Source organism: Chlamydotis macqueenii, chromosome 15 (assembly GCF_036417535.1).
Source record: "Chlamydotis macqueenii isolate bChlMac1 chromosome 15, bChlMac1.mat, whole genome shotgun sequence".
Taxonomy (NCBI): domain Eukaryota; kingdom Metazoa; phylum Chordata; class Aves; order Otidiformes; family Otididae; genus Chlamydotis; species Chlamydotis macqueenii.
Window position 1 is genome coordinate 12201031 of NC_141570.1, and position 21994 is coordinate 12223024.

The window sequence follows — 21994 nt, forward strand, 5'->3', positions numbered from 1 at the left end:
GTTTTGCAAGTTTTGTGACTTGCTTCAAAACTTGGGGTGAGTACAAAGCCTTTAACTTATATGCTTTCAGGGAAGAAGGGTCGGGGAAGATTTTAAGGCCAAAATCTGGACATTAGTTATCCTTTAATAGAAACTTATTTCTGTATTGAGATGATTACAAAAAGAATTCCTGCTTTGTTCCTTCCTAACCACAGCACAGCTCTAACTGAAGCCTTTAAGGTTTGGCACATTTTCAGAACTTCAGTGTGGCTGTTCAGCACTTCGTCTCATCAGCGGTGTCATTCCCTACGCCATGCCACCCCTTCCAACCGTTACCCCAGACGCCTGACTGCTAGAGGACATGGGAACCTTTGCTGTGGGCATGCCACAGACATAGCCCTGGAGGTAAGCGGCCCTCTGCAGCCCTCCTGTTTTTCTGAGAAGTCTGCTGTGAGATCTTCCCTGTATTTTTAGCAGAGTGCTCAAACCTGCCAAGGTTATAAATAGCTGGGGGTGGGGGCTGGGAGGCACGGGGAGAACGGCAGCGCTAGCCTACCTTCCTGCATCTGTACACGCCGTACCGGATAGCAATAGCTCACTAAATTGGCCTCCACTACAAAGTCCAGATGTCAAGTCAGGTTCGCTGGCTTACAGCTCTGCACCCTTCCCCCCCTTCTTCCTCTTCTCCAGCCAGGTGACTGCTGAAGAGGTCCCAGCAGCGCCTACACACATCCAGCTGGCAAGAGTGTGAGGTAAAGGTCATTTCTTTTACCCTTCAGCTAGGAGGAGAGAGTTTTCAGTTTCTTTTTTCAGGTTCTCCATCAGCAGCAAGTTCCGCAAGGCCAGCCTCCTGCAGTCCCCATCTGGATCTTTCTCCACCACATCTGCAAAAGAAGCCACTGTTAGTTGGCAAATGGGAAAAACTGCCCTTCACCTAACACTGCTCCACTGTTTCACTGACCATCACAGAACGACACTAAACACAACAGCAAACACAGCTAAGTCTGGGCTGGACATCAGCACTTGCAGGAATTACGTTAGACCAGAAGGCAAATATGCGCAAACGTGACCATCTTAAGCAATGTGAGTTCCGCGGAGCCCTGACTGTCACATGCAATAATGCTCAGTCCATTCTTGTAGCAGAAACAAATAGCTGGGTTAGGAACACTGTAGAAACTGTCCGACCTTGCACTCCATGAGATAACCTCCACGCCAGAATTTATACTTGTGCTCTTGAGCTACACATAACCTTTCTACAGCTAATCTACTAGCACCAACGCAGCTTGCAGTTAGAAATATGCTTACTCAAAAGCCTAAAATCTCCATTCTGTCAGTTTCTGCAATCTAAACAAATGCTCAGTGCTCCCTCCTGAAATCTGTGGGCATGCTGCCCTTCAAGTGGGGGAAAGAAAGAGGCAGGCCTCAAGCTTCAAGACGTTCTCCATTCTGAGAGATTAGTCTGCGGATGATCTAGTAGTCCTTTCACACTTTATGCGGCATGTAAGGGAGGGCATGAAGCTGCTTCCAGCAGCTGTTATTTCAGGGTCCCTTAATGGGCCTGCAAAGTAAAAACCAGGATGCACGCAGGATGTCTGAGCAGGGGAGCCTGGAAGAGCAGAGAGTCTGTGCAAGGAAATCCTGTACGCACAAGCAGTGTGCTCAGAGCCCGGTACTGTCAGCCCAAATACATGACTCACTCAGATGGAGCAAGGCTATTTATAACCGCAGGGAGAGCTTCACGATGGTGTTTCCATACTCCCTCTACAGAAAGCAAAAAGGGGGAGGCTGCAAGACAGATCAGTACAAGCTCAAAAGCTAGGAGGCTGCTGTTGGCACTGTTTCTAATTGCCATGAGCATGGTCCTTGAACTGCTGCCACTGAAAGGGCGGCATAGGGCACCAGAGTATCATTCAGGTCCTTCCACAAAACAAACTTACCTACAACATAGCTCATCAGCACTTGCAAGGGCTGGGGAATTCCCTCAAAGGCAGCTGCTGAGGAACCAAAGGAACGGTTTCCTAGAAATGTTTAAGTATTCCCTCCCCCTGCCCTGGGAAAGAGGAGACTCCACAATAGCAGGTCCAGCATGGCATTAAGGGTAACGACAGACAAGTACAAGGAGGATCCTAGCCTCTCTCCCCAGCTGAAATGTCCCAGAGCATCCACTAAGTAGACAATACCATGACAGTGACTGAAGTAGCTTCTTACACCACACTGTGAGCACTTTGTAATGGGGAGCAGCTCTAGTTACAGCCCAAAGGCTGGAGGGCAGGAAGAGTCACCCACATTCACACAGTGAACTACAGCAGTCTGCATAGATTGTGATACAACAACATACTGCAGTAGATTTGTTGATTTCTACTAAATGCTTCCTGGATAATATTTTCTAGACGGCTGTTCCTCCTCGTGCTTTAGCTATAGCAGGAAAGTATAGATGCTTCAAGCTGAAACTTAAAGTGGTGACTCCTCCTGGCCATTAGGCATGGTAGTGGAAGGCTTGCACGCGTCACAGCTTGTCATTTTTCTAATACATGACACCTGCAAATCTTGTCTGGAAAAGTCATGAAGCAACAGCAAGTCCGCTAGCTCAAAACCATGATTCGGTCACAAAAGTAGATGCCGAGTGACGACTTCATCTGTTGGAGCAGCAAGGAGGAGCCCAGTGCCTCCCTGTGATAGCTGTCTTACCACAAAAAGCAAAGGCACAGCCTGAGAGCCTGCTGCGTGTCAGGAAGCAGCTCTAGAAATACGTGCAAGTTTTAAATTGCACTGAAATCATATCTGACCAGATGAGGAGCCGAGTTGTATTTTTCAAGGCTTCTGAATGGCTCCTAGAACAATTTCCCCTTCTCTACTATACACACAACTGTGATCTTATCCTGCTCTCATTCCCTCCAGGATCCACCGTGCAATTTTCATGCAGGAGCAGTACCTGTAAAGAGATGGCTATTGCACTACCTACAGGCATAAAAAGATGCTACTAGCTCTGTCCTCCTCCTTCCAAAAATAATTAAAACCAGATTACGCAGACCCTCACGCTGAAAATACATTCATAACATTCCTGGAAAGGCTTTACTTGGTAATACCAGTGTTAACTGCAGAGACAAGCAGATTCCTCAGAGCACAGCATGTCATGGGAAAAGTAACGTTTTTGGCCCCACAAGGCAGCTCTCTTCCTTTCAAAGGGCAGAGAGCTCCACAGCCTGCAAGGATCAGAGGCCGCTGTGTCAGTGTCGCTTCCTGCCTGCTCCCTCTGGGAAGCCAACTCACCAAGAGTGAGAATGGTGAAGGAAACCAACCCAGGGAGTCACATGAGGTCCACTCAGAATACAGTGGAGGCTTCAGAGCTACAAAGCACACAGCATTATTTCCTCTTGTGCTTCCAGCACACTGCAGTACTTGACCACCAGTTTCTGCAGTTCCAGCCTACCAGAACCCACAAAAATAGCTTGTGTTGATGTAAGGTGTGTTGGATGCAGCATGCAGAGTAATTTGCTGTCTTTCAAAGGTTGTTCTTTGAAATGGGGCCATGCTCTTCTTCCTCCTACTTTTAGCACTAATGAAACCCATCTTTGCACATGGTGTGAACGGGCCACACCAGCCTTGTATGTTAGTGCTGGTCACAGTCACTGCCTGGATGCAACGTGCAATAGGCAATACTTTCTGCAGCTTCAGGAGACTGGTGGTCGGACACTCAGACAGAGAAAGGGGGCACATATTACATTTTGGGGGTTTTTTTGGTTGTCCTGTAACTTGAGGATAGTCACACTTTGAAATGCCATATGCAGCTCAGCTTATGCTTTACACACCTTGGTAATACGTCTGTACAGCGCACAGCGTGGCCTGGTATTTGCCCTAAACTTACAAGCAAGTGATAAATATGCTTATTGTGCAAATCTCTGGTGCACAACACCAGGACATTACTGCTACCATCACAATTAAAGAGATGCTGCACCACTAACCAGAAGAACACTGGCACACCTCCCCTCTTACCTCCCAGCCAGGACTGAGTCTCCAAAAGCTGTTCCGTCATGTCTTCCAGAAGACGCTCCACAGGGACACTGAGAAGCATGGACGAGACACAGGACAAAAGACCCTGGCGCACATACCTGTTGGAGAAAGACTGAATTGTTTAGAGTCTGCTGCTTTGTTTTCTACCTTGATTTCCTCACCTCAGGGGTTCTCCAGTTTCAAATGTTTGCCATTATGATGACTTTTGCCATATTCCTACTGATTAGGCGGGCAGTCATGCAGCAGCTGACAGAGTGCTCACATACGGAGCCCTGCCATCCTGTGGTGCAGGGAATCTAGCATAACTCAGAGTCCTGGACAAGTCTGAGATCAAAACAGAAATTGGATGTTTACAGCATTTTGGCTACATGTCTTAATTTCTTTCCAGGGCTGAATGCTGCAATGAATCTAAAGTTTTCTGAGTTCCCCAGGTAAACATAGATAAAACTATCACATGGATAGTTGATCAAGAAATTTGTCATGCTCTCTATAGGCACTGACTGTACCTTCACACTAGAAGACACCAGTCAGCCCACTGGTTGGTGTGACATTAAAGCAATGCCTGCATTACGTATTCTTGCACACTTGGTCATAAGAACGCAAGGCTGGAGGAGAGCACAGAGTTAATGCAGTAAGTCACTGATGTTCTTGGACGGGTGCTAGTCTTGGACAAAGACAAACCATGGCTGGAGACTGGCTCGCAGCCGATCTTTAGAAATGACAGCATACAACTACAACTCACGAGTCACTGTGGAAACGTAGAGCCCAAACCAACTCCAGCAGTGCCTTTCCCATTGCAGGAACAGCCTGCAAAAGAGGATTAGGACAGAAACACTGAATACCTTCACATTCACACCACCCTGCAGGGCTGGACCTTGAGATACACTGTTGTGAATATCAGGATTACAATTAACTTTATTTTACAGATGAGGAAACTTATGCAGCGAAGTGAAATGATGTGCCCAACCTCCCTCAGAAGCTGATAGTTTTTCTACCGCAAAAAGCAAAAGATCATGCAGTGGTGTCTGAATTCCATGTCTCCTTTCTGACCATTTTTTCCTCAGCCATTTTCACAACTTCTCAGCATACGTGACTCAGACTTGCTGCCAGTCATAAGTGCAGCAGGCCCCAGATCACACTGCCATTTCAGAAGGCACCTCGGAGCTCCCACGCTGGAAGTCTCTCTGGCTTTCTGCAAGCTCATGCAGCCTTTCTTACCATGGTGTTGACAGCCAAGGACATCAGGATTGCTAAAGTGTGGACCAGTCTTCCAAGGACAAAGTGATCTTCTCTCAGGAGATCGAATGTTGTCAAAGGCCTGCAAGTGCAATACAAGCAGTCCTGTAGTAGCGAGAAGGCTGATCAGTGCATCTTGGGAACAGCTAGGGTGGTTATGCAGGGCAAACTGTTTTAGGGATTCAGGCTTGTAGGGGACAACAGTCATTATACAGCCATTCCCAGTTTAACACAGGCCACAGCTGTTCGCACTCATCTTTGCTCGCAGACCAGTAATATCCTCTACTCTTACAGGAGGTATCACTTATTCTACCAACAGGCTTTGCTTAGAAAAGACTGCGTGCAAAGGCCAGCACCACTGCCACATGAGAACATTAAGACTGGTATTATAAGAATCTTGATTCTCATGGACTCAGTTACTCAGCCTTCCTTAGGTAAGCAAAGACTTAAGGACTGACAATAAACAGTGTCCTGTGTCCTATAACATGGTCACAAGAACCAGTCCAGGTGACAAACCCAAACCTGAGACAGAGTTAACTTTGGCTGAAGACTGCAGTCCGAGTTCTGCAGTTTTGTGTGATCCTCCCAAGGTGGAGGGTCAGCCAAGACAACTGGTTTGATACTGCCAAAATCATGCGCCTGTGTATCTTCTTCATAACGTATCTTCACTTCTGCAGGGTCTTACATACTCCCTGCCCAAAAAGACTTCCTAAGCGTCATAGTTCAGCCCCGATCGGGACCAGACTACGCAGTCTCTCTCTCACTCTGCCCCCCCACCCTCCAGTGGGACAGAAGGGAGAATTGGTAAACAAAAAAACCCAGCAAAACCACATGGGTTGAGATGGAACAAAAATTAAATTTAACAGCAATAACAGAAGAAAACAAAACAGTGATGGAAAACAAATACAGTACAATGTCTTACAACAAATCTCCACACCTAGTTTCTCCCAAGTAGCAAGAGACTCCCCTCAGCACCCCCCTCACTGATACCCTGAGCACCATGTCAGATGGGATGGAACAGCCCTTTGGCTAATTTAGGTAAATTAACCCCAGCTGTTGGCTCATTAGTTACCTATCCCAGCTGGGTGCCCCAGCCATAGGGGCCACCAGCTCCAGTTGTCCTCCCAGCTCAGGTGAATATTAACTCTATCCCAGCCAGAACCAGGGCATCATCCACCCTTTAGTCCACACCATCTACATCATGCCCAGATCCTACACTTTCCAATTAATCATCAACTTTTTCTTTCTTTGATCTACTTGTATGCATACACACAGATGTAACTCCCTTAGTCCATGGCCCATCCCTCCAAAAGGTCTGTTGAGTTTATCCAGTCCATAACTTTGGGCTCCATCTGTCATAAGTCTCTCAGCATAGGACAGACAACGCAGTGTTTGCTCAGGTAGTCTATCTGGTGCGAGTGACTTAGCAAGTTCATAGTCTGCAGACTGAAGATCTGTTGGTAGGTGCTAGGAGCAAGAGCCAGTTCTGGTTGCATCACTGCTGCAATTGTTCCTGTTTTATCAAAGTTCATTCTTTGTTGGTCTAGGTGATTTTACTATAATACTTTTGACACAACATTAAGTCTCTCAGGGTGTGGAGCAGGAGGAAGCAAGGAAGGACATATAACAGCTGGATACAGTACTATATAGTAACCGACATCAAGCACTTCAAATTATCGGCTGTTTTCACCTAAAATTAGATCTCCTTGAGGTACACATCGGACTTTCCCATCCTCCTGCATTACCCACCAAGTACACCCAGGTCCTTGAGCAAAAGCAATCCCATGCACGGGTTTGCCTTTGCCCAGGGGAGAAATGACCCAGACTGTCTTCCCCAGTATATTCCTTACGTGCACGACAGGGACTTTATCCCCTTCTACAGTATGTAGAAGTTCAGATTGGGCAGGGCCAGCTCCATGGGTGGATCCCCAAGTTTTGACTAGCCAAGTGGCTTTTGCTAAATGTTTATCCCAATTTTTGAAGGTTCCACCACCCATTGCTTTCAGTGTTGTTTTGAGCAGCCCATTGTACCATTCAATCTTTCCAGAGGCTGGTGCGTGATAGGGGATGTGGTATACCCACTCGATGCCATGCTCTCTGGCCCAAGTGTCTGTGAGATTGTTTCGGAAGTGGGTACCATTGTCTGATTCAATTCTTTCTGGAGTGCCATGTCGCCATAAGACTTGTTTCTCAAGGCCCAGGATGGTGTTTCGGGCAGTGGCATTGGATACTGGATATGTTTCCCGCCACCCAGTGGTTGCTTCCACCATTGTAAGCACGTGGCTTACCTTGACGGGTTTGTGTGATGTAATCAATCTGCTAGGCCTCTCCATATTTATACTTCAGCCATCGTCCTCCATACCACAGAGGCTTTAGCTGCTTGGCCTGCTTGATTGCAGCACATATTTCACATTCGTGGATAACCTGTGCAATGGTGTCCATGGTTAAATCCACCCCTCGATCACGAGCCCATTTGTATGTTGTGTCTCTTTCCTGATGGCCTGAGGTGTCATGGGCCCACCGAGCTAAAAATAGTTCACCCTTACGCTGCCAGTCCAGATCCACCTGAGCCACTTCAATTTTAGCAGCTTGATCCACTTGCTGCTTGTTTTGATGTTCTTCAGTGGCCTGACTCTTGGGTACATGGGCATCTACGTGACGTACTTTTACAACAAGCTTCTCTAACTGGGCAGCAATATCTTGCCACAGTGCAGCAGCCCAGATGGGCTTGCCTCTGCGCTGCCAGTTGCTCTGCTTCCATTGCTTTAACCACCCCCACAGGGCATTTGCCACCATCCATGAGTCAGTGTAGAGATAGAGCACAGGCCATTTTTCCCATTCAGCGATGTCCAAAGCCAGCTGGATGGCCTTCACCTCTGCAAACTGACTCGATTCACCCTGGCCTTCAGCAGCTTCTGCAACTCGTCGTGTAGGACTCCACACAGCAGCTTTCCACTTTTGATGTTTTCCTACAATACGACAGGACCCATCAGTAAATAGGGCACACTGCTTCTCATTTTCTGGGAGGTTGTTATATGGTGGGGCCTCTTCAGCACGTCACCTCTTCCTCTGGCGGCATTCCAAAATCTTTGCCTTCTGGCCAGTCTGTGATTACTTCTAATATGCCTGGGCGATTGGGGTTTCCTATTTGGGCCCGCTGTGTGAGCAGTGCGACCCACTTACTCCACGTGGCATCAGTTGCATGATGTGTAGAGGGGACCCTTCCTTTGAACATCCAGCCCACCACTGGCAGTCGGGGTGCCAGGAGGAGCTGTGCTTTGGTACCAATCACTTCTGAAGCAGCTTGAACTCCTTTGTATGCTGACAGGATTTCTTTTTCAGTTGGAGTATAGTGGGCCTCAGATCCTTTATATCCCCGGCTCCAAAACCCAAGGGGTCAACCACGAGTCTCCCCTGGCGCTTTCTGCCAGAGACTCCAGGTAGGGCCATTCTCCCCAGCTGCGGTGTAGAGCACATTTCTTACCTCTTGCCCTGTCCAGACTGGCCCAAGAGCCACCGCGTGAACAATTTCTTGTTTAATTTGTTCAAAGGCTTGCTGTTGTTCAGGGCCCTGTTTAAAGTCATTCTTCTTTTGGGTGACTTTATACAGAGGGCTAACAATCATACTGTAATTTGGAATATGCATCCTCCAGAAACCCAGCTGTTAGCTCATTAGTTACCTATCCCAGCTGGGTGCCCCAGCCATAGGGGCCAACACCTCCAGTTGTCCTCCCAGCTCAGGTGAATATTAACTCTATCCCAGCCAGAACCAGGACACTAAGTTAAGTCCAAGAGACCACAAATCCCTCCTCTCTAAGCTTTATGCACAAGCCATGGATCACTGTGGTGTCACTGGACTCCTGCACAGCTTCTGGGCTTTAGCCTGCTGCTCTGAGGCAAGCAGAACAAGCAGAAGTGTTCCCTCTGGCAGCTGCCATGCCCACATCCCAGGGTGTTAACGCTCACCTGTCAAAGTGCTGAATCAATGGAAAAAAGAAGTGCCCAGCAACAGAATTGAACTCGTTTGGGCTGGAAGCCAGTTCCACTTGAGACTGACCCTGTCCAAGAGAAAAACGAAGTCTAGACACAAGATGCAGCATCTGACTCTTCCACTTCACTGGACACTGTCAAGAGTACAGGTTCCTTGCAGCCATCCCATTGTCAGCCACTGCTTGCTTGTATGCCTGTGGCTACTAGTTTCCATACTGGATGGCTCACTTCCCACTTCAGATCCTCTCACACACCTAAATGTTTCAGTACAACATAGCTCAGTACTGCTGCGTTAGATATAAGAACATGCAAGGGATAAAGGACTTTGGGAAAGCAAGTTCTCTGGGACAAACCACAGGGGAGTTCTGGGGATTAGGAAACTGGCATCAGTTTGCCTCACTGAAAAATAGGAAGGCTGAGACAGCCCAGTCCAAAGGCAGTCAGTCTGACAGAGCAGGCTCTGGGATCCCCGAGGTGCAGTCACAGCTCCCTGCAGCGGCCAGACAAGCTCAGAACAAGCACAGAACAGCAACAACTATCCCTCAATGCAAGGCAAGCAGTTCAAGGTTTATTTTCCTCTCCCTGCTGGGACAGGACTACAGGAGTAGGTACTCTGCATTGAAAGATTCAGCTAGATACTAAGATAAATTTATATTGGAAGTTACACAGTCTTTCCTTTGGATTGGGCCCAATTTCACATGTGTTTTGCTCTTTCTGGATAGAACTACAGCAGCTCTTAGTGTCTCTGTTTTTGCTGGATTTGACATTAGTTTGTTTCTGTCCTGGCCTCACCTTAGCAAATCTCCGAGTCTTGCTTTTGATCCTCTCATCAATAATTCTTCTCCAGTCCTTAGAGCTGTCACTTCCAGGAAGGAGCTGGATACAAGGTTTTGGGGCATCAGACTGCTTGGTCTTCCCGTGGCATTTGGGATAGGACAGTTCCTGAGCTGCCAAAACCAATACCTAGATGAAAAAGAAGGAGGTTTTGTTAAAAAGGGGTAAGCCCTGCACTAGAGAATAACAACAGTCACCTGCACCCAAACTGACAGCAACAGCAAGGCAGAAAGGCACAACAGGTTTAGAGTGAAGAGCAGCAAGGTAACTGCCCCACACGCAGTCAGTTGGCTCTGAGGTACTGACCAAGCACTGAGTCACTCAGCCCTCAAACAGTACAGCGGCTCCTTCTTCACACACAGCGAGTGAAATGATGCTGAAAGAGACACGGGCAGATTGCTGTCTTTCAGAAAGTGAAGATACAACAGACTGATGACACATTAGGAAAGAGTGGCTTCTCCTAAGCAAATGGCCATCGCATGTTTTACGTTCTGTGGGGAAAGACTGCTATAAAATTGGAGCGCAGCAAGCTTACAAACAAGAGGGGAATGCCAGGCACAAGTACTAACATTACAGATTCCAAGCCTCTGCCTCCTCCTATGAGGAATAAAAGGCAATCCCATCACATCTCAGGGAAACAGCACTGGTGCAACAAAGACACAAGGAAAGTGGGAAATGAAGAGAAGAGCACTTACATCGAGAATGTCCATGCGCTGACGAAGACTGTAGTTCAGAGAGTAGAACTGGGAGGTCAAGTACTTTGCTACCTGTACAGAAAAATAAAGGTGCAATGAACACAAGCCCATGCTGGAAACAGCCTTCCCACTAATTCCAAAAGCACTCCATTTCAGGAGAAGTCCTGCCTCCTGTTAGTTAACAACAAGCCTCCAAGAGATGGGATGTGCTGTGCAAGTAAGGGAAATTCAGACACTTCCACTCCTAGATTCTCGCAAAGGATGAAAATGACAAATAGGACTTTGCCATTCTTCTCTCTCCCTCCTATGCTGAGGTACCCAAACAACTGCCACAGCAGCTCTGGCACTCTGAAGGAGACCTTACTGAGGCCCTTCAATACTTAAAAGGGGCTTATAAGAAAAATGGAGAGACACTTTTTACCAGGGCCCGTACTCACAGGATGATGGGTAAAGGTTTTAAACTGACACAAGATAGTTCTAGATTGGACATAAGGAAGAAATTTTTTACTGTAAGGATGGTGAAACACTGGAACAGGTTGCCCAGAGAAGTTGTGGATGCCTCATCATAGGAAGTGTTCAAGGGCAAGCTGGATGGGGCTTTGAGCAACCTCATCTAGTGAAAGATGTCCCTGTCCAAGGCATGGAGGGTTGGAAGCAGATGATCTTTAAAGGTTCCTTCCAACCCAAACTTATGATTCTATAATTACAATCACCTGTCAAGTCTTCTAGAGGAGTCCTTTGTGCCTCAGCTTCCCTCTATGTGAAACAACCTCCCTGCAGTGCAAAAAAACCTTATCTAATCTGCCTTGTCAGGTATACTCATGCTAGCAGTCTGCAAACAGTTCCTCCAGTCCATTACAGCTCTGACAAGAGTCTTCTCTTTCCTGTCGTTTCTGTCATCCAGTGCAGATTATTCAGTACACAGCCCATCTCTGCACAAATGCTGTCAAGACATGAAATAGCTACTCCACCACACTCTGATAGCTGCTTCTATCAAGCTAGCAAGAGACCTCAGCTGCTTAAATTTTTGCCTGTACCTCAATGGGAAAAAATAAAGCAGCAAGAGGAACTCACAGGTATTGGATCTGTGGTTAAAACAGCTACTTGAGCTCTCCGACGGAGCTCAACAAAGCCTTCCATGCAGGTCTTCTCCTCCAGATGCAATAGTATTTTTGCCAAGTCCACGCTAACCTGCTCAAAATATGGGAAAAGGAATCAAATCCCTGCAGGTGTTTTCTTTCTCACAAGATTTACAAAACATTTCTAATTATTAGAAATAATGGCAAAGACAATGAGGGTATGGAATACAGGCAACACGTCTGTTATTTATGAGGGAGAGAAAACATTAAGCTAAATGCCATCAAGACAGATTTCTAAAAACACTGACCAAACCATTATGCTAATTTCTCTGTCCACATTCACTTTGGCTTTTTGGACAAGTGGTGGCATCACGAGACAGGAGAACCTGCCACTATAACTAGGGGGTTAAAGGGTAGAGTACCACCCTCAAAGCCCAGCCAGCTCAGTAACACGTCTGATGAGCAGCAGCAGATCGGGCATTGTTTACCAGACTACACCCCTTCCCCTTCTCAGCTGGCAGAGACCTGTATCCCTGCCGCCTTCAAGTGTTCACTAAGATGCGGTGGTGAGCACTCGCCACAGCGGTGACCTTGTCTCAAGTTCCTCTCACCTGAGCTTGTCATCTTGACCAGTACAACCCAACTACTCCCTTCAGAAAACATTATGCTTGTATAAGCAAATAGAGAAAGTCCATTTGCTTTTATCCCCCTTTTTGTTGGGGAATAACAATTAAATTCAATTTCAATTCAAAATCAATTAAATCCAAAATTAAAATCAATTAGTCTGATGAATTTATAGCTGCTCTGTAAACTCAACTTCTAATGTCTTTTTCTGCCCAGCAAAAAGCATGGAGCTTCCTTTGCTTCCTCATGTTACTGTCAAGCTCTACTTGCAAAGCATTTCATTTTCAGCACTGGAGCTGCAAAGTGCCATACTGTTGCCAGCACCTTTGCCTGGTTCTTTGTTCCTTTGTGCTCTACAGCCTCACCTCCAAAGCAACTATTTCCTTCCGTTTCCCTTCCCAAGTTGAAAGCTTTAAATCCAGGTACACATTAGCCTGGCCTGCTGCTCTGTTGGCATGTTTTGTCTCCTCTTGAGGGCAAAAGGATAATCCTGTATCACAGCCCACTGGTAACTTAGCTCATACTACTTCACCTCTCTTGTTGCTGCTGGATTCTTTCGAACCAAGCTCTCAAGAGCCTTGACTGTAGCTTCCCATTTGTCCACATCTTCAGATCCTGTCAGGACTGAAGGTAATAAAAAAAAAAAAAAAAAGCTATTAACAGAATGGTTGTGCTTGGGTATATACCCCCAACTTTCTTCTGACAATAGTTTGTCTTGTTATAGGCACGTATCACTGACCCAGCGCATGACCAGGACTGAACTGAAATTACTCGGTCTTACTGCGGTCAACACTTGAGCTCAGATTACAGAAATCCTACAGCTTTTTCAAATAAGCTCAGAAAAAAAGAACACCACCTACAGAGAGATCACTCTCCCAAAACCAGCAAGAAACAGATAGAGGCTCAGCCCCAATTCTCCTACCTTCCATACACTCTCGGATATACACAGGAGCCTTAGTCTTTAGTTCTTTATCCTCTGACATGTCATAAGGGATGAGGTCATCATCACTGTAAAAGAAATAAAGGCAGGAGTTAGGTATCCACACAAAAGGCAAAGAACCAGCACATGCATTGTTGTAACACCATCACTCTTGCCTCATCCAGCAGCACTGCTGAAGCCCAGCCCCAAAGGGTTCCTTAGGAAGTTCTATGAATTACTCTGAAGCTCAGAGAAAGAGCAGTTCTGTGATCAGATCTGGAACTGGATCTCCTGGTCAAGTGCAGGAAGGAGTCCCGTGACCAAGAGACTTAGAAGCTGAAGCTTGAGATTTCTTTATATATTGGTAAAGTGACAGAAAAAGGCAAGTCTGCTATGAAAATGGGTAGATAGAGCTATAATTCCACATACGTAAGTCAAATGGAATAAATACAAAGGTTGTACATCACATGGGATTTGCTTTTTATTGACTAACATACTTGCGTGCAATTTCCTAGACAAAGTCCTACTCTGCTGCACACCACGCAACTGAACAAGGTCAGAAAGCACAAGATTTGCCAAGAAATGCAACTGCTGATACCTCCCCACGTCTGCTCTTCAGAACCTGCTATTTACCTTCCATTTCCTCCTGGTTTCTTGTCCCATACCTGTCAAGCTCAGCATCCAACTCCTTATCTGGCATCGCAGAGGCTGCTGTGTGTGATTTCTTGTTACTTTCCAATACCAATGGCAGTGCAGCATCTGCTTTCTGATTCCTGCTGCGACGAACAAGTATTAAAATCAATAAAGTAACAGTTCTTTCTCACAAGCACGAAACTACACACTCCATCAACCCTTGCTGCCTAAACAGAATGGCAGGTAATTATTTCTGCTGCAGTCTCCCACCTAGCTCTGCCTACACAACAAAGTCCTAGGAAGGAGAACAGAAGCAGAACCTCTTAACAGAAAAGCAATGGATAATAAAAATTAAGCTAGCTAATTTGCTGTGTTCCCCCTGCATTAACTTGTACCTCGGATAGCTAAGGAAAGACTCATCTGTGATAACTGGATCACGCTGGCCTGCACCATATTTGAAGCTCTGAATGAAACTGAACAAAAGGGGAAGAAACATCTTTAACCACTGCTAGTGGGATGAATACAACAATGGAGACATTTTTTTCTCTTTCTGCACCTATTTCTGAGGATTCTGGCATTGTCCTTTCACCCCTCTGCTTCTTGAATGCTGTCTCAAATAGCTACCTGTGCTGATTATGTCCCTAAAATGAGAGCAAAAAATGTGTATTTCACTGGACAGCTTCATTGCTAATAATATGAAGTGCTTAGTTCATCTGCTGGTAAAACTAAGCACTTCAAAGAGCCTCAGTGGATGCTATGGAAGTTAAAAGCACGAAAGAACAGATAAGCTAGATTTCTGTCACGGATAAATGGGCTGGAGACATGTGGCCCAAATGCCAGATTTCCCAGATGTGAACAAAAATGCCCATTTGATTCTACTCAGGGGCACATAAGATCCCTAGAAACTATAGCATGGTTTCACCATGTGCACCTATCAAATAAGCAATTTTATTGCATGCTACCATTTAATTATGAATTTAACATAATTACACTGCATTGCAAGACTATGTAAGACATCTTGAATACTGTAAACAGTTGTAGTGTGTAATTCAAAAAAAGGTATGGAGAAGAGCAAGAAGATGGCATGGAGATGAACAGTAGCAATATCTTACTCATCATCTGGAAGGCTGGAGACAACACAGAGTGGTGGAGTCTGCACCAGAAGGGACTTCAATTCTCTTGCTTCATCATCTTCTTCATACTAGACATTCAGAATAACTGTTACTGCACTCTGCGTGACTGCAGACAGGCCCAACACTCAGCATTTGACCCTTCTGCTGTGTGCAGCTGAAGACTGAATCATGAGCAGATGAACGCACACAAATCCCGTTTGTTTCAATCACTGTGCTGCCAGCAGCAACGTATTTATGCTGTACAGCAATCTGTGTCGTGTTAACTTTGTCCCTACCTTTAACAGTGGTACCTCATCAGACCTTGCCTGAAAGTTATTTACAATCTTCAAAACATTTAATAAACTGCAATGTGACATAAGGGATGATGTAGGTTTTTAAAGAATTAATGTGATTTAATCACACAATTCTTATAAACTCTATGGGAAATAGCAAAGCATATATCCCCATGTCAATCTTGAAAAACTCAGCTTAGAGCAGGTCAGGTCTTCCCACTGTGTCAGCAACTGAATGCTCGCTCCTGGTTGAGGTTTGAAGTTCCCTCTCAACTTCGATGGGTCAGATTCCCTCATGCAATACACACCGGCTACTGAGAAGAAAATTAACTCCATCCCTGCTGAAACCAGGACAATCCTCTAGCAGTCCTTCATTATCGTCAGTTTAATCTGAACTTTGTCATCAGATTACACTCTTATGATCACTCTCGGCCACCTAGCTGTTTTCTATACAATTGTTTTTCGTAAACAGATATCCTCTCTTTTTGAAATTCCTGCTGTTCTCCTTATTTCCAGGTAACAAGTGTTAGAACTTGCTATAATGCCCTGGATCATCTGGTTTAAAGCTTTTATTTCCCCTAAGCCCTATACACCAGACATAAATGTCATTAAAACCTTCACCTGAAACTTCAGGATAGGCCCATCAGTGTTTATTTTTGAACTAATGCTCTCTGCCACAATCATTCCCAGACGCCGTATTTGCGGCAGACTGCTGTCCAAGTGGCATTTCACGCCCTCCATCATGCTTGTGAGAAGCTCTGAAAAAAACCCAAACAGTGCATGAACCAATGACAGAAACAAACATCCATCTTCACACCCGTTCCCTGAGAGGGCATTTTTAGCCACTCACCACCCAATAATGACAGGTCATTCATTCTAGAATGAAACACATGAAACAGGTCTTTTAAGTCAACCTTCTCCCCCAGCAAAAGCCAGACACACAGAGAAGTAACTCTAGACATTGGACAGAATTTTTTTTTATTGCAACAGAAATGGAAATTTTAGACTGGAACCTCAACGTGCCACACACTGTATGGATATAGAAGAGGAGGTCCTTGCCGGTAACTCACTGTCGTGGTTTTCTTTAGTAGGGGGGGGCCTAAGGTGGTAGCCTACGACACTCACTCACTCTTTGTATCCTTGGTGTACCTTCCCCTGTCCCCTTTGAAGCCTTACTCATGCTGCAACAGTAAGCCTATAAATTGCGAATCACACTGTTCCTCTAACCAGTCCCAGGGTCAATCTTTGTGTTCCTGTCACCAAACTTAAGGGTTCCTAAAGCACTGCTCAGGGACGAACCTTAGTTCAAAGACACGGTTCTCCAAGTTTACAATTTACATCTACGCATTTGGAACTGTATCACATCAGTGCTAAAGAGAAAGAGGATTCCAGCAGGCTACCCCATTTGCCAAGATGAAGATGGGACAATTTTGTTTAGCCATAGGTCAAAACAAGAGGTTTTTCTACTCACAGTCGGACCTTCTGTTAAACAAATCTATCCCCTGCTTCTCCCATCACCTCACCTTGTCTGCAGCTCTCGATTTCAGGCTCCTTCAGGTGGGAGAGGCAGATAAGGATGGCCTTGCTAATATACTGCTGCTGCTCAGGTGGAGAGTGTCTCACAGCACTGCTGCTGCTCCAGATCTCCAAGAGTTCTCGCAGCACCTGAGTCAGAAAACTCAAGTTGGCTTGAAATGATCTTTTCTACACATAAGTCATCTTTTTGAGCACATTTTTGAAACATGCTTTCATACAACACATTGCATATTCTGGTGGCCCTTTGGCCTTCGCGCTTCCCAGTGAACTTTACACTCCCTACAAACGCAGCTGACTTTGTATTCCAGGGCCCAAAACGTACTGTGTTTGACCAGCTGAGAACTCCACATCACCTTCGGTTAGTATGTTGTTAAATATAATGGAATTTTTATTTAAAAGTCGCAAATATGTTTATTTCTCATAAATAAACATTATATGCAAAGCAATGTATATTATTGTCAAAAACCAATATGATATCACATGGTTTTGTATGTTTTTAGTCTAATCTTATATAGCTGCCAGTACTTCCAGATAATTTTAGAACATGAAACCGGGGGGGGGGGAACAAAAAACACCAAACTGAAAAAATGTTAAGGGATTTCCAGAGACAGAAATTTCCTAGAAGGTCCATCACACTGCTGACTTGGAGAGGGAAAATGTCTGCATCCCCACTGAGGAAAAGGTAGATGAGAGAGATTCTGAAGCACCAACTATTTGGCACACAGACAGCTCTCAACCAACTTCATCACTTGCTGCCATCTGCCCAGCCACACAAATAGCAGATGACAGAGAAGCTGAGAAGGGCAGAGGACAGGGGACATTTGTTGGAATGCAAGCCTCATTAGCTTTGTGACGTGGAAGACAATTTACCAATTAAATATGAAAAATTAACGCCAGTAGTGCAGAAAGTCTTTGATTTGTATATAACAATTTACTTGTGATATGGGAGGGCTTCCCTCACTCTCATGAACAGTAACAAAAGTCTCTCAGAGAAGCACCAAAATTGTGCACCCCATGGACACACATACACGCACACACACAGTAGAATTTTGTCCATCAGATACCTCACCAACAATGTCACTTAACCTTACCTTGATTAATAAGGCGCGCCGAAGGCTATCCAGCGACAGGTAGCCAAGGAGGTTCTGCAGCACTTCAGTCTGCAAGGAAAACCATGAGTCTTGCTTTAACTGGGCATAAAGTTGTCATCCAGCAATGACAAGGGTGTATTTTTACTACCTTAAACTGTGCATTCTAAGGGACTGCTTGACAACATTCAGAGATAGAAAAGTCAGCAAATTTAAAAAAACAACCATGCACACAGATGCAGTTGCTGATGAAATACCTGGAAAAGCAGGACAGGAATACAGTACAGTATTTGTACCATCAAAACCAGAGCAGCACAGTCCCATACAAACATGGAACACAAAGTCTAGAGAACAGCCCTCACCTCATCTCTTCAATCTAATTCTTATCCTTGAGGGTGGGTCATGGCTTCCTCACTCTCAGATCCTAAATTAACTAGATGCCACCAGCTCCCCAGAACACTGAAATTTGTGAACCATTTGCATCCAGAAAAAGAGTAAAGTAATTCTGCAAATCGCCATCAACCCTGAGAGGCCACAGGAATCCATGATTCCAAAGCAACCGTTTACCACTCCCTCTTCATTATGTTCAGCTGAGGGGACATCAGTGATTAACTGCACAGCTGAGAGACTGAAGGCTGATACCAGAATGAAGAGTTCTCTCTTACTCAAGAAGACCTCGAGCTCAGCTAAAAACCACACTGATGCTTGGGAAAAGCAGGTGTTACTACACCGCTGTTCAACAGAGTCCTTACCGTGTGGTGATACTGCAAGAGCAGCACCTTCTGTGTCACCACAAACTGAGCTTTCTTGTTTTTCACAACCAGGTTCCCCAGCAACCTAGACAAGACATCCGCCCTAGCAAGACAGGTCAATAAGCAAAACATTAGGAATCCATGTAATTATTGTCATGCTGCCACTAATCATAAGAAATTCTGTGAGCAGCTATTTGCAACAAAGTCTCTGAAACACCTCTTAAGAGTCAGTCAGTAATTACAAAGAATCTTGTCACTTCTTTTTTCACTGCATGTCACAATGCAGATCTTTAAGGAATTGTGCAGCTTCTACCGGAGAGGAAACAATCAGCTGCTTTACATCTAGAGTCTCTCTGGAAATGGCACTCTAAGAAACTGCCTACACAAACACACACACATCAGCATCTTTCAGAAACTGATTCTGCAAGTCTTTGAGAAAGAATTACAGCCTTTGCTCTGGATCAGGGAGGAAAGCAAGAGTTCTTACCTGGGTGCTCTCTGCACAAAACCAAGGACCACTGCTTCCATCCAGCGGTCGGGCACACATTCAACCAATCGCCAGCATATTCTTTGCCAGATGCAGTCTGACTTGGTGAGATCTGCCAGGCGGGGTACCAAAACACTCAGAATTCCCTCTGAAGTGTAAGAGAAAACAGGTAAATACACCAGAGGGACAGAACTGGTACAACGGTACTCAAGGTCGGCTTGCAAATTTCAAGTCCTTAAAAGAAGAAGAAACACAACGGACAGTTTTGCACTTCTAAATTGTTCCTGTGCTAGGAACTAACCTAAGCAGCCTAAGGGACTTGCAAGCATGCCTCATCACAGTAAGTAGCTAGGAAGTCTTTCCTCTTCTTCCCCAGCCCTGTCAACTATTTCTGCATTCAGTGGCTTCGAAGTCCTAAGCAAAGCCAGACTGAGGGGTACTCGCATGAGACAGCTATTACCCACGGGCAGTGAGTTACGCTGCTATTTCCAAGGCACTTTCAGATCACTGGATGAAAAGCACTACAGGAGTATTTAATAGTTGTGGCCCAAATGGAAGGATGAGAAGGCTAATAGCCTTGTCAGTTTTTGCAAGAACAGATCATGTTCTCGTGAGCCGGCAGAAAAGCACCGACATCTACCAGACAGCTAGTCGAGTAGCTCCAGAAAGCAGAGCGCCGCCTGTACAGTACAACTCACAAAACCCAAGGTATTAAGTGGTCAGGCTCCCACTCCCTCTGCTGATCATCATCACTGTCATCCTTCCACACTAATACAGTAAAACAGACCTTCCCCATCCCCAAGACAGTATTGTAAACCACTCACTTTGACTCCCGTGAACGCATACCTTCCCCAGGACACGAGAAACAAAAGAGATCGAGCAATCCAAGCCACCTGGGACGGAACAGACACAGGCTTAACAGGAGCATCACCAGCATCCTACAAACGCCCTTCAGAAGGAGGTGCATACACCTTTACAAGTACCGAAGTGTGAACACACAGATTAACTTTTCCCCTTCAAGCATTATCTCTTCTTCCTTTCATCACCTCCCTTCAGGCACAAAATGGTGCCCAGTGTTAATCATACACAGTTAGAGCCAGAACATTAAAGTAGCTCAGTCCCACGTTAACACAATTTTAACAAAGCCACTGGTTCACTCAGTACCATTTACATCTTGCATACAATTTCTTCAGCACTGACCAAGCGACCACAATTAAGCGTGGGCAACGGATGATGATGTTTATCAGCTTGTAGGGCTGCAGCTTTCACTGGGATTTTAAAAAGCCTTGGCCATCTTCCCGATATCTTATCCTTTTAAGCACAATGAACTTCAGCCTGAAGGATGAACGCCAGGCTCTGCAATACCCATTATCTGAATTTCAAGCACCAGCCAGGGGGGTCCATGCACAAAACACTTCTTTAGAACAGCGGTGTCTATAGCACAGCCTTCCTGCAATCTTACCTCTTAGAGAATCAGAAATCTGCTGCAGCACCTTGATAATCTCACCACCCAAGAAAGGGAAGTAGTTCTGTGGGAAGAATATTGGTGGATTTTTCCCGTGGAGTTTATTGCTCACATGATCAGGCAAACACACAACCTTGTTGAGCAGGTCCTCCTGCAGCTCAGGTGAGCCAGCCTGCGCCTGCTGCTGACATGCCTCCCACATCAGAGCGGAAACCCGTCCCTCCCGCAGGAACTGCTCCAGCAGCTCGGCGGCCTCCTCCAGCTGAAAGCCGGGACTGGAAGAGAGTAACTGGAGTAAGTCCCTGCCCCTTTTAACTGATTAAAAAAAAAAAAAAAAAGAAAAGAACAAAAGATGTGCACGCTGTTTGTTTTCTGCTGTGGTCTCACCGCTACAACACTGCTGCTCAATCACGCGGAATTTTAATCAAAATCAAATTCAGATCAAAGTGATTTTAATCCCTTCGTATCTCTACGGTTCCCTCTGCTCTAGCGTTTCGGGATATTCCATCAGCACCGAAGGCAGCCCCGAGAGCTCGGCAGGACGCACCAGCGCGGGACGCGTGCGTGAAACGAAAGGATGCGGGGGCCCAGGGCGGAGCACGGCCCCCCGGCCTGGCCCTCGCCCCCGGACACCCGCGGGTTCACGCTCCCGCGCTGCCACAGGCGGGGCAGCCCCTGCCCCCCGAGCCCGACGCCCGCCTCGGCCCCAGCCGGACCCACCTCGGGGAGCCGAGGGCTTCCAGCAGGACGCAGAGGGCGAGGCCGGGCGGCCCCTCCAGGAAGCAGCTCTGCCACCCGCCCTCGGGCCGCGCCGCGCGGGGCGCCCGGGCCAGGCTGCGCAGGAAGGCGCCGAACAGCGCCCGCTCCCCCTCCCCGAGGGCGGCCGAGCCCCCCGCCGCCGCCAGAGCGGCCCGCACCGCGCCCAGCGCCGCCCCGGCCCCCGCCCCGTCCGGCTCCAGCGCCGCCGCGGCCTCCCGCAAGGCACGCGCCACCGCCGCCATTGTGCTGACGGGAGACACGCGGCCGGCGCGCGCTCCCGCCTGCGCTCGGCGGCAGCCAACGGCCGGCACCTGCCCGCGTGACGCCGAGGAAAGGCACCGCCCGCGCCGCTCTTAAAGAGACAGGCGCCCTTGAGGTGAGGGAAGCCGCTCGGGCTCGGGAGGGGGCAGCGCCGGTTCTCCGGTAGAAATCCCCGGTAAAGGCGGCTGCCGGCCTCACCGCCTCCGCGCTGAGCAAGGGGCCGGAGAAGGGAGCGAGGCAG

General features: G+C 46.7%; 1 protein-coding gene across 2 annotated transcripts; it reads right to left on the reverse strand.

Moving 5' to 3' along the window:
• Window positions 1–2: 2 nt before the first annotated feature.
• Window positions 3–21734, reverse strand: TELO2 (telomere maintenance 2). 2 transcript variants are annotated; one of them, XM_086760264.1, is made up of 20 exons: window positions 21454–21734; window positions 20731–21008; window positions 20093–20161; window positions 19269–19416; window positions 18782–18884; window positions 18033–18101; window positions 16929–17070; window positions 16027–16163; window positions 15113–15201; window positions 14033–14140; window positions 13371–13456; window positions 12981–13072; window positions 11820–11936; window positions 10746–10817; window positions 10009–10179; window positions 9193–9284; window positions 5209–5308; window positions 4733–4797; window positions 3973–4088; window positions 3–863 (listed from the first exon to the last, which is right to left on the reverse strand). In XM_086760264.1, the coding sequence occupies exons 1-20, from the start codon at window positions 21732–21734 to the stop codon at window positions 748–750; spliced, it is 2451 nt and encodes an 816-aa protein (XP_086616390.1). In that variant the 3' UTR covers window positions 3–747. The 2 variants fall into 2 exon arrangements, with proteins under 2 accessions (XP_086616390.1, XP_086616389.1); XM_086760263.1 differs by having other exon boundaries at window positions 14033–14143.
• Window positions 21735–21994: the final 260 nt, after the last annotated feature.

Excerpts from the sequence above, each read along its gene's own strand:
- TELO2 (XM_086760263.1), bottom strand. The coding sequence starts at position 21,734 with ATGGCGGCGGTGGCGCGTGCCTTGCGGGAGGCCGCGGCGGCGCTGGAG. Across the intron at positions 20,162-20,730 it reads GATTTCTGATTCTCTAAGAG|GTGGCTTGGATTGCTCGATC; the intron begins GTAAGATTGCAG and ends GTTCCGTCCCAG. Across the intron at positions 10,818-11,819 it reads TAACCACAGATCCAATACCT|GTAGCAAAGTACTTGACCTC; the intron begins GTGAGTTCCTCT and ends TTTTCTGTACAG.